This window comes from Haematobia irritans, chromosome 1 (genome assembly GCF_050003625.1).
Source record: "Haematobia irritans isolate KBUSLIRL chromosome 1, ASM5000362v1, whole genome shotgun sequence".
NCBI classification, from domain to species: domain Eukaryota; kingdom Metazoa; phylum Arthropoda; class Insecta; order Diptera; family Muscidae; genus Haematobia; species Haematobia irritans.
In genome coordinates, this window is record NC_134397.1 from 12,698,087 (window position 1) to 12,710,683 (window position 12,597).

Here is a 12,597-nt window from a genome sequence, read left to right on the forward strand (position 1 = left end):
CTTTTACGAATAAATTGAAAGTCCAATAACAGTCAATATTTGATATTTCAACAAACACTGTTTTTCATTTTCAGCAGACTTTTTGCCAATTTAGCAGATTTGTCTGCTGTGTCTAACATTTTTTTTGTAAATGTAATTTTATTTTTAATTCTTTAAAATTAGATTATACAGTTTTATACCCACAACCATAAAATTATTATGGAAGATGGGTATATCGGTCCTCGTTTTGATATAGCCCCATATAACAAATCTCACGATTTGACTTCTTGAACTCATAGACAACACCATTTTTATCCCATTTGTTTGAAATTGGAAATATAGAGGTAGTTTAGGTCCACAGATAGGTGCGCCAAATATGGTGTTTATCGGTCCATGTTTTGCTATAGTTCTTGACTTCTTGGGCTTCTAGATACCGCAATACGTATCCGATTAGCCTGTAATTTAAAATTTAGAAGTTTTTTAGGTCCATAAATAGGTATACCAACCAGGCCTGTGGAGTCGAGCCAACTTTGCTCGACTGCAAAAAATATCTTAATTTCATATTTGATGTTAATTGAACTCTATATTTGAAATTTAAGGCAATGCCGGTCCTATGTTTAATTTGACAAAATTTTCCATAGAAATAAAATTTTGACAAAATTTTCTATAGAAATAAAACTTTGACACAATTTTCTTTAGAAATAAAATGTTGACGAAATTTTCTATAGAAATAAAATGTTGACAAAATTTTCTATAGAAATAAAATTTTGGCAAAATTTTCTATAGAAAAAAATTTTGACAAAAGGTTCTATAGAAATAAAATTTTGACAATTTTTTCTATAGAAACAAAATTTTGACAAAATTTTCTATAGAAATAAAATTTTGGCAAAATTTTCTATAGAAAAAAAATTTTGACAAAAGGTTCTATAGAAATAAAATTTTGACAATTTTTTCTATAGAAACAAAATTTTGACAAAATTTTCTATAGAAATAAATTTTTGAAAAAATTATCAATAAAATAGAAATAAAATTTTGGCTAAAGTTTTTATAGAAATAAAATTTTGGCAAAATTTTTTATAGAAATAAAATTTTGACAAAATTTTCTATAGAAATAAAATTGTGACAACATTTTTTATAGAAATAAAATCTTGACAAAATTTTCTATAGAAATAAAATCTTGACAAAATTTTCTATAGAAATAAATTTTGTCAAAATTTTCTATAGAAATAAAATTTTGACAAAATTTTCTATAGAAATAAAATTTTGACAAAATTTTCTATAGAAATAAAATTTTGACAAAATTTTCTATAGAAATAAAATTTTGACAAAATTTCTATAGAAATAAAATATTGACAAAATTTTCTATAGAAATAAAATACTGACAAAAGTTTCTATAGAAATAAAATTTTGACAAAATTTTCTATAGAAATAAAATTTTGACAAAATTTTCTATAGAAATAAAATTTTGGCAAAATTTTTTATAGAAGTAAAATCTTGACAAAATTTTCTTTAGAAATAAAATGTTGGCAAAATTTTCTATAGAAATGAAATTTTGACAAAATTTTCTATAGAAATAAAATTTTGACAAAATTTTCTATAGAAATAAAATTTTAACAAAATTTTCTATAGAAATAACATTTTGGCAAAATTTTTCATAGAAATAAAATTTTGACAAAATTTTCTTTAGAAATAAAATGTTGACAAAATTTTCTATAGAAATAAAATTTTGACAAAAGTTTCTATAGAAATAAAATTTTGACAAAATTTTCTATAGAAATAAAATTTTGACAAAATATTCTATAGAAATAAAATTTTGACAAAATTTTCTATAGAAATAAAATTTTGGCAAAATTTTTTATAGAAATAAAATGTTGACAAAATTTTCTACAGAAATAAAATTTTGACAAAAGTTTCTATAGAAATAAAATTTTGACAAAAGTTTCTATAGAAATAAAATGTTGACAAAATTTTCTATAGAAATAAAATTTTGACAAAATTTTCTATAGAAAAAAAATGTTGACAAAATTTTCTATAGAAATAAAATTTTGACAAAAGTTTCTATAGAAATAAAATTTTGACAAAATTTTTTATAGAAATAAAATTTTGACAAAATTTTCTATAGAAAAAAAATGTTGACAAAATTTTCTATAGAAATAAAATTTTGACAAAATTTTCTATAGAAATAAAATTTTGGCAAAATTTTTTATAGAAATAAAATGTTGACAAAATTTTCTATAGAAATAAAATTTTGACAAAAGTTTCTATAGAAATAAAATTTTGACAAAATTTTCTATAGAAATAAAATTTTGACAACATTTTCTATAGAAATAAAATTTTGACAAAATTTTCTATAGAAAAAAAAATGTTGACAAAATTTTCTATAGAAATAAAATTTTGACAAAAGTTTCTATAGAAATAAAATTTTGACAAAAGTTTTTTTAGAAATAAAATTTTGACAAAATTTTCTATAGAAATAAAATTTTGACAAAATTTTCTATAGAAATAAAATTTTGACAAAATTTTCTATAGAAATAAAATTTTGACAAAATTTTCTATAGAAAAAAAAATGTTGACAAAATTTTCTATAGAAATAAAATTTTGACAAAAGTTTCTATAGAAATAAAATTTTGACAAAAGTTTCTATAGAAATAAAATGTTGACGAAATTTTCTTTAGAAATAAAATATTGACAAAATTTTCTATAGAAATAAAATTTTGACAAAAGTTTCTATAAAAATAAAATTTTGACAACATTTTCTATAGAAATAAAATTTTGACAAAATTTTGTGTAGAAATAAAATTTTGGCAAAATTTTCTATATGAAATAAAATTTAAAAAAAAAAATTATTATAATTAAAATTTTGACAAAATTTTCTTTAGAAATAAATTACTGCCAATATTCGACATATGTATAAAATTAAAATAAAATTGTTCGAAATATTTCAAATAAATTGTTATGGTGGAGGGCATTAAAATGGATCGATTCAGCACATCTGCTAGTCTAACATTCTAGGAACCATAAAGTGATCTCCATAATTGGAAGTTACTTTTCATTTACAGTCATACCGTACATTGATCGAATGAATAACGCAATGGAAACTAATTTGCGTAAAAATTAGTTTAGTTACAAAAATGTGAAGTGTTTTATTTTTAGTTTAGCCGGAGTCGGAGTCGAACAAAATTATTACGACTCCGACTCCACAGCCCAGATACCAACTACGATTTGTGCTGGTTTTGGTATATACCCCATAAGACCAATCTCAAAAAAAAAAAAAATTTTTAGACACAGCAGAAAAATCAGTTAAAATGTGGAAAAGTCTGCTGAAAAAGGAAAGCAGTGTTTGTTGACATATTGGCTGTTATTTGACTTTAATCTTCTTCGTAAAATTTCGATGTTGGTCACTACAAAAAGTTGATTTTGGCCAAGATTAAAAGTCGATTTTGAACATTACAATATGTAAACGTAAGTTTGTTGAAAAATCGTTTAGCCGTATTCAGTCCATTGTGGTGGGCTATTAGAAAATTTTATCTGATTTTCTGAAATTGGAAATTCAGAGATATTGTAGGATCAAAAAGACCTGTGGGGTTTACATAGGGGGTTTAATTCTTGATGATATAGAAATCGCACTGATCATTCAAATTGCACGAAACTAAAAGGTAAGGTTTCGGTTGCTTAATCTTCGTTATTAGATAAATGTATCTGTCAGTGTATCACCAATAAAAATTCGAATTTTTGATAAGATTATTGGAAAAGCAATGATTTGTATTCTTTTAAGGTGTTTAAAATCACCTGGCCCCTTAAATGACCAGGTGATTTGTTAAAAATGCTGTTAGCAATGATTAAAATACTATTATCAATTTTAATAAACTCAAGGAAATCATATTTGTCACTTATGCTAGCACTCGTCTAACACTGATAAGACTCCGCTTGGCATATGCAATATTTAGCAAAATTTCAATAGAAAATACAGCGTTGAATTCGTCAGGAGCTGTTATACACCAAACAAGATCGCTTTAAGTTTTAGACCATTTTATAGTATATCGTCAAAGACAATAGACTTTAGGAAGATGAGCACATCAAACCATTCACGGTGTTATGTTAGTTTCATACTTTTCGTTTGTCGAACCAAAGGCGTATACGACAATTATTGGCATAGCATTAAAATGCAAATAAAAAGAAATTAAGGGCAGGAAATAAATTTCCATAAAGGGGAAAATTTATTTTTTTGTTTTGTTGTTGCCTAAAATTTAACATTGTTTCATTAAGAAAATTTATTGCCTGTTCATGAAACCCAAAATCGACTCGAGACGAATCGTTCGTCTAGATTGAAACTAAAATAACTTTAGATATATTTGCTAGAAAATGCTGAAATTTGTCATGAACTCATTATTAATGATTTACTATCGAACACCGAAATAATTGGTATTCCACAGAAGACTCTGGTTTTCGAGATATCAATATGGGATTTTTAACGAATCGTTCGTCTAGAGGCGAACGAAAATTCCATGAACAGGCAGTAAGTTTTTCATTTAAAAAATAAAAACGAAAAACACATAAAAAATAACAAACATGTATGGAACTAACATGGTAAATGCAACATTTGGTATGACGCAAGCCAATTTCCCATCTTCCTAAAGACTATTGTCTTTGTATATCATCAATATTTGCATGTTTTTATTTTATTTATGAACTTTAATTTATTTTTTATTTGATTTTTTTTAAATTAAATTATAGAAACGCTAAAAAGCTCAAGGAAGTAAATTTTGCTCTTTTCTTGAAAATAAATGTACAACTATTTTGTAATATATTAATTCCAGGATTTGTTGTAGGCTTGGTATTGTTTCAAAATTCTTTTTAGACACATGGTTTGGTTAGGTTAGGTGGCAGCCCGATGTATCACTATTCAGTCCACTTCTTACTTGGCTATCCCAAACCTCCATTTCTCATTAATTATTAAAGGCATTTTATTTAACAAACATTTGTAGTTTTTTCTTTTATTTTGTATATATAAAAAGTAATAAAATTTCATTTTGAAAAATTCTTTAAGTACATACAAATACGAAAAAATATATGTATTATGTATATATGAAAAGATATACAAACATTATTACAATTAAATTAGAAAACATACATGATCTATATCTAGAAAAAAAGGATAACATAAACTGTTTGAATATAAATTAATGTGACATATGTAGATGTATTAAAAAATAAAAAAATGAAAATATTTGGCCCTTATAAAACTGAGCACACTGAGCAATTTGTAGTGAAAAACACAACAAACAAGTTGCATTGATTTAATCCTCGGCTTTTTCGATTAGCTTATATCTTTCGGCTGCTTGTAGACATTCCAATGCTACTTGTCTAGCTTTGGCACGTGTCTCATCGGGCAATTGCGATAGACCACTTAATAATTCCATAATATCAGTTTCGAAAAGTTGTCGGGCAATATCTTCGCCAGCATTAATCATATTCAAAATGACTACGGTACCACGATGCTGGACATCAGGACTGGGATTGGCTATAAGAATATGAAGAATTTCAAGCCAAGATTTAACCTCTAGGATTTTCTTTACGCATTTCTTGGAAACGGATGTTAAAATAGCCAGCGAGCCAGCACAGGCTTTCACGGTTTCCTCATCCTCTTCCTCACATAACAAAGCCATGAATTTCACACGATCATTATCTCCTTCGAACTTTTGCACTACCACATCGGATAAGACCATATTACAAATACATTGGGCCGCAGCACGGGTTAAGAGTAAATGATTTTCCATCAAATAAAATTCGATTTTCGATAGACCTTGTTCTTCTACAATTCGCTGACGGACTTTTTCATTCATTGCCGCTAAATTAGTAAGGGCCATGAGCGATTCGAAATTCTCCAAAGCATTACAATCCTGATGTAGACTGTTCAGCAAGGGTCGTATGACATCGAAACTGCGTTGTCCAGCAAAAGCCACTTCGGGATTTATTGTTATGCCAATACGTGCTAGAGCTTGGCTACTGTGACGCTTGCCCTTGTCTGTACCTTCCAAGGCCAATTTGAGCAAACACTTTACACCACCATCCTGAACAACTTTGCCTCGTAATTCTTGTATTCCGCACACAGCATTCAGGACACGAGCTATAAGCTCCCTGGAGTTATGGCTTTCGGTTTTCGATAAGGCTACCAAAGCTGTAGTTATACCCTCATTGGCCAAGACAACAATACGTTTCTGTACAAAATCCTGGTCATCCAATTCATGCTCTTCGGGTATATGCATTTTTGCAAATTTGGCTAATTCAATCATTTCGGGCATTACTTCCTGCTTCTCGTAGGCATTGCACAGATTGACAAAGGTGGTGACAACACCATACAAACAAGATTGATCACCAGTGCGAGCCAAGTCGATTAGGGCATGAATGGCTGGTTTATCTTCAATCAGTTTCTCTTTTACCTCGGCATCGAGAGTCAAGTAGGCCAAGCCATCGGCAGCCCATTTACGTATGTCCTTGTCTTTGCCTGGTTTGATGAGGAAACGACGGCAGGCTTCGGCCAATTTCAAGGTTGCACCATCAGCAAATGGCCGTATAGTAGCATCCTCACCACCATAACTGCCAATTTTACAAAGACCGACTAAGGCACGTACACGAATACCATCATCTTTGGAGTGGTAGAGTTTCTTAAGAATTTCTACACCACCAGAGCACAAAGCTTTTGCTTTATCCTTTTTGGAGGCAGCAGCATAAATGCATTCGCAAGCCACTTTTTGTTGCAAAAGATCATCTGTGGTAGCCATGGCCAAAATCATCTGTAGAATACCTGAAATGAAAAACAAAGACGTAAGCAGCCTTCCTTAAACAAAACTTTTTAGATTATTTGCATACCTTCTCGACCAATAATTTGATTGCCTACATCGAGCGGTCCCAACAGTAAAGAGGTGATGGTCACTGTTACGCGCACCTTAGATTCCAAATCCGGTGATAGTAATTTATCCTTAATGTACTCATCAATTTGCTCCATAAACTTTTCCTTCAATTGATCGTAGTACATATTCTCATATATGCGAGCCAGGCACACTGAAGCTATGGTACGCGAGGATGATGTAATCTCCATAGCACTTTCGTATTTGTATTCTTCCAATTCGGAGCAAACATCCAATAAACGGAAAAGACCACGCAGTTCTACCAATCTTTCAGCCCACTCCAATGCTGTATAGTGCACATTACGTGTTAGCAGTTCAATCACAGCATCACGGGCAGGACCAGATATGGTGCGATCTGTAACGCTGTACAGTAAACAGGAGAGTAGTGTATCGATTTCCTTGTGATTTTCTTTGCATAATTCCTTATTGGGTTTGCTTTCGGGCTTATTGTCCATACCCGAGAGGGCATTGATAATGGTTTGCAAACAATACTGGGCGGCAGATACACGTTCTTCATGTTTATGGTCGAGAACTCTCATGAACCAGGGAACTCCAAGCTCTGTTAAGACACCTTTGGTTCGTACAATAGAATGGCAACACAACTCAGCAACAACTCGAACAAAATTAACATAGATTTCGGGATCTTTTTCGATTTTGGTAATGGAAGCCACCTTGGCAATGCAACCCGATTTGAACAAAAGGTCTGCACCAATTTCGTCTTTAGCCAAAACCAAAAGATTATTGGCTGCTGAACGTCTCTTCTCGAGGGGTGTTCCTACATCGAATGCCAACTCCATCATTTGTTGAACTTTTGTAGAAGTCCTGGCATTCTCCGCGGCCTTTTCTTGTACAATCAAATGAAGTCTTTTCAACATGGGCTGTACCGATTGATTTCCTGGATCGGCTTTAAATAGATCTGTAGCATCCTTATAAGCTTCCCCAAACTTTTCCAATCCTTCATACGCCTGGGCACGTCTAAACAATGCTTTGGGATCTTTTGGTGCCAATTTAAGCGATTCATTGCAATCTTCCAAGGCCAATTCCCATTTGGATTGCTTTAAATAGGCCGCAGCTCTATTTTTATAGAAAATAGGCAATTCCTTATGCTTATCACCTTTCCTAATGGCTTTTGTGTAAAATTGCACTGCTTCCTCCCATTTGCCTTCTTTGAATGCTTCATTACCTTTATCTTTATAGGTTAGAGACTCCGCCCCTGTATCATCTGTTGCATTTGAGCTCGTCATTTTTCTTCTTATCGAATAAAGTTGATTTCTTTCGATATAAATTAACAACTAAAAAGGTAAAAATTCGCTTTATTAAAAAATATCGTCTTTATGAGTCACTTATTTGTGTATTATTACCAAATGTTTGAAAGGTTTGTTGCTTTTATAGCCTTTGGTATTTTCTCAAAATTTTGGCCGAATTTTCTCGATCCCCCACGATCTCTTTAGAACGTTTTTGTGTTGTATTACGTCTCTCTCCTTGGTTGAAGTGAAAATGAATTTTCCTGCATCACCCACCATTCACGATTGTCGGTATTTCTTTTACAAGTTGCATGTGCGAGAAGATTTTCTCAAAAAAATCTATTTTTAAACAATTTTGAGACGATTTGTTTTGGTCGTAATTTTCTTTCCATTTTCACTTGACATTTTAGCACAGAGTCGTCTATTTATCACCGTCACAGTGATGCCAAGTCAACACGTTAATAAATGTTAGATAATAGAACGTTTAGACGGTCATTATAGGTCTGTTCGCGTACTTTTCCAGTAAAAAATATCCAGTAAAAACTAGCAAGAGAGTAAGAGTATATTTTACACTCTTTGCTTAAAATTGCTGAAAAGTACACGAACGGTATCCAGTAACTATTTGCACATTGAAAATTTCAGCTGCTAAAACATTGAAAACAAAAAACGAATCATGTATATTTAACTTCCAATCGTAGTTGCCGAACATGTACATTGTATTGGTACTTTGTTTGTTATCAATAACCAGCTGGCAACGTATGCTATGGTTTGCAAGATTTTACTGGGGAAAAAATCTCTAGCAAAAACTTGCAATTTCTCTATCTCATAACTGTCAAATGTAGTCTCTCTCCGGCTCTCTTTTGGTGGCGTTTTGGTGTAAACGAACGACTTCCAGTAAAAATTTGTAACAATTATCAAAAATTATCGTGTTCTCGAACGGAGCTTATATGTGGTCAATTTTTTAAAATTGTAAATGAAGTTATTAGAAGAATTATCGCTATTGGCGATATATTGTATTGGAAATTGCATACCTCTTGCAAAATTTTCGGTAGCACAAATCCAAGTATCCCACAAAAACCCTGGCAAAATTTTTTGAATTTGATGGCACTTCTGAGAATGACCACAACAGTCGTATACTATATCCAAAACTCGTCGCAAAAAATGCCGTCACTATTGAGAAGTTGTACCACGGCAAGTTATATATTAAAGCATCGCATGAGTGCAAATATTATGTGCCTTATTAGGTAAATTTATAACGACGCCAATAAGAGCCCCTAAAAACTGTCAGACAAAGTCCATTTTAAGATAATTGAAAAAGTATCATTGTGTTCAAGTAAACACGATTGTTTAGATGTTTATTAACTTGAATAACATTTTATAAAAATTCTTCCATTCATAATGCGCTTTATGCGCTTTACAGACTACCAGTTATTCCGGATGACAGTGCTCGTGTCGAACATATCCCATATATTGTGCACATTATAAGTTAAGTCCGAAGGCATAATAGATACTGCTGCATGTTTATGGGATCGATAACACATTTACCGATCATTTAGTCATCGCCAACAAGTCGTATCGATCCGACACACTGTAAGATTCTTTACAAACACCGACATTCCGTCCGGAATAACTGATAGTCTGTAAAGCGCATTACAGATTAAGGCCGGTACTCTGTTCGGTTTTCGCGTTGAAACTCCATACAAAACCAAAAAATGCGAAAAATTTGCGAAATTTTTTCCATTTGTGATACTTTGTTTTTTCGTGTTGAAAAACTGACGTTTATAGCACGGCGCCATTTGCAATGTGAATTAAGAAATAATTTATTTATTAAAAACTATTTGTGCGGGTTTATAAATCAAACACGGACCATATTTTTGTTCCGAAACTATACAAAGAATCAAAGGAATAGCAGATCAATTGCCCAAGGAAAAATAAAATGTTATTTTGTAAAAACAAGCAACACCACCAACTTAATCCAATATCGCTCCCTGAAAAATAGCGCTCCAAGCTACCTAAAAAAACGCCGCTTTCTATGTGCGAAATAATGGTTTCCATAAAAAATTTTCGCAAGAATGAACATAGTACCGGCCTTTATCAGTTATTCTGGACGGAATGTCGGTGTTTGTAAAGAATATTACAGTGTGTCGGATCGATACGACTTGTCGGCGATGACTAAATAATCGGGAAATGTGTTATCGATCCCATAAACATGCAGCAGTATCGATTATGCACAATATATGGGATATGTTCGACACGAGCACTGTCGTCCGGAATAACTGATAGTCTATAAAGCGCATAACATGTATACGAATAAAATCACTGTGAACATAACTTCCCAGCGTATACGACTGTTTTCAACGTGGTGGGGATTCTCAGAAGTGTCGTCAAAATCAAAAACTGTTGCCAGGGGATGATGGGGATGAAATTTAATGCGCCTCGCAGACTATAAGTTTATCTGGACGACAGTGGTCGTGTCGAACATACCCCATATATTGACCACATTATAAGTTAAGTCCGAAGGCATTAACGATACTGCTGCATGTGTATGGGATCGATAACACATTTACCGATTATTTAGTCATCAACGAATTGTCGTATCGATTGGACACACTGTAAGATTCTTTACAAACACAGAAATTCCGTCCGGAAAAACTTACAGCCTGTTTCTGTATGTCGAACGAGTTCAATCGATCGACTGAAATGCATAGAAACAGCTGTTTTTTGGTTATAAATTCAGCTGTTTGTTTCAATTTTAGTCGATCGACAGAGCTCATTCGACATACAGAAACAGGCTGTTATAGTCTCCCTGCCAACATTTTTTGATTTTGGGGGCGCTTCTGAGAATCCCCACTACGTCGAAAACAATCATATACGACATCAAAAACTCGTCGGAAAAGCGCTGTCACTATTGAGAAGTTGTACCACGCCAAGTTACTACAAAAAAGTTTCTCATCAGTGCAATTATTAGATGCCTATTTAGATCAATTTAGAAGGACGCCAATATGAGCCCCTGCAAACTATCAGAAAAGGTGAATTTTATGTTAATTGTAGAAGAATCATTGTGGTCAAGTAAAACACGATTGTGTAAAATATACATCTATTGATTTAATTAAACATTTATAATTTCTTAGAAAAATAACATTTTTCGGTTTATCTCATCACATTAAACATAATTTTTTGCATTAATAAAATAATGACGTTGAGTTACCAGTAGCAAGTTACATATTGCTGTGTATATTTTGGATGGAGGCAGCATGCCTGGAAAAATATTTGAAAAACTATCACTTTATTCCATTTGGAAAGTCGAAAATTATTCACCATATACCTTTCACAATTTTAAGCGTAATATCTATGTTTTCAGAAATTTATTTTCTATGTTTTCAGAAATTTTATTTAAAAAAAAATAAAATGTTATATTTATAAGAAATTATAAATGTTTAATCAAATCAATAAACATCTACACAATCGTGTTTTACTTGACCACAATGATTCTTCTACAATTACCTTAAAATGCACTTTTTCTGATAGTTTGCAGGGGTTCTTATTGGCGTCCTTCGAAATTGATCTAAATAGGCACCTAATAATTGCACTGATGAGAAACTTTTTCGTAGTAACTTGGCGTGGTACAACTTCTCAATAGTGACGGCGCTTTTCCGACGAGTTTTTGATGTCGTATATGATTGTTTTCGACGTAGTGGGGATTCTCAGAAGCGCCCCCAAATTCAAAAAATGTTGGCAGGGTATGCTTAAAATTGTGAAAGGTATATGGTGAACAATTTTCGACTTGCCATGGAATAAAGTGATTGTTTTTTCAGATATTTTTCCATACACGCTGCCTCCTTCGAGAATAAACAAAAGGCTGATAGACGCTGCAACATGTAATTTGCTACGTGTAAATCAACATCATTTTTTTATTAATGAAAAAAGATAAATGGATAAATTTTATATTTATAAGCATTTATTAATATTTGGTTAGCATGCCCACCTTGCATACACAAGGTCGTGGGTTCGATTCCTGCTTCGACCGAACACCAAAAAGTTTTTCAGCGGTGGATTATCCCACCTCAGTAATGCTGGTGACATTTCTGAGGGTTTCAAAGCTTCTCTAAGTGGTTTCACTGCAATATGAAACGCCGTTCGGACTCGGCTATAAAAAGGAGGTCCCTTGTCATTGAGCTTACTCAGCACTCAGTGATAAGAGAGAAGTTCACCAATGTGGTATCACAATGGACTGAATAGTCTAAGTGAGCCTGATACATCGGGCTGCCACCTAACCTAACCATTTATTAATGTTTAATCAAATTAATAAACATCTATGTGACACAATCGTGTATTAGTTGACCATAATCAGTCTTTTACAACTACCTTAAAATGCGCTTTTTCTGATAGTTTGAAGCGAAATTTTAGTACTAAAACCACAGTTGGACAAAGCAGTATTGGGGATTTTGAAAGAGATTTTGTTGAAA

The 12,597-nt window shown here is 32.1% G+C and overlaps 1 protein-coding gene across 1 annotated transcript; it reads right to left on the reverse strand.

Moving 5' to 3' along the window:
- Positions 1 to 4,941: 4,941 nt before the first annotated feature.
- On the reverse strand, positions 4,942 to 8,499 carry unc-45 (unc-45 myosin chaperone). Its single transcript, XM_075289291.1, has 3 exons — positions 8,249 to 8,499; positions 6,850 to 8,179; positions 4,942 to 6,784 (listed from the first exon to the last, which is right to left on the reverse strand). Exons 2-3 carry the CDS (start codon positions 8,129 to 8,131, stop codon positions 5,277 to 5,279), a joined length of 2,790 nt encoding a protein of 929 aa, XP_075145406.1. The 5' UTR covers positions 8,132 to 8,179; positions 8,249 to 8,499; the 3' UTR covers positions 4,942 to 5,276.
- Positions 8,500 to 12,597: the final 4,098 nt, after the last annotated feature.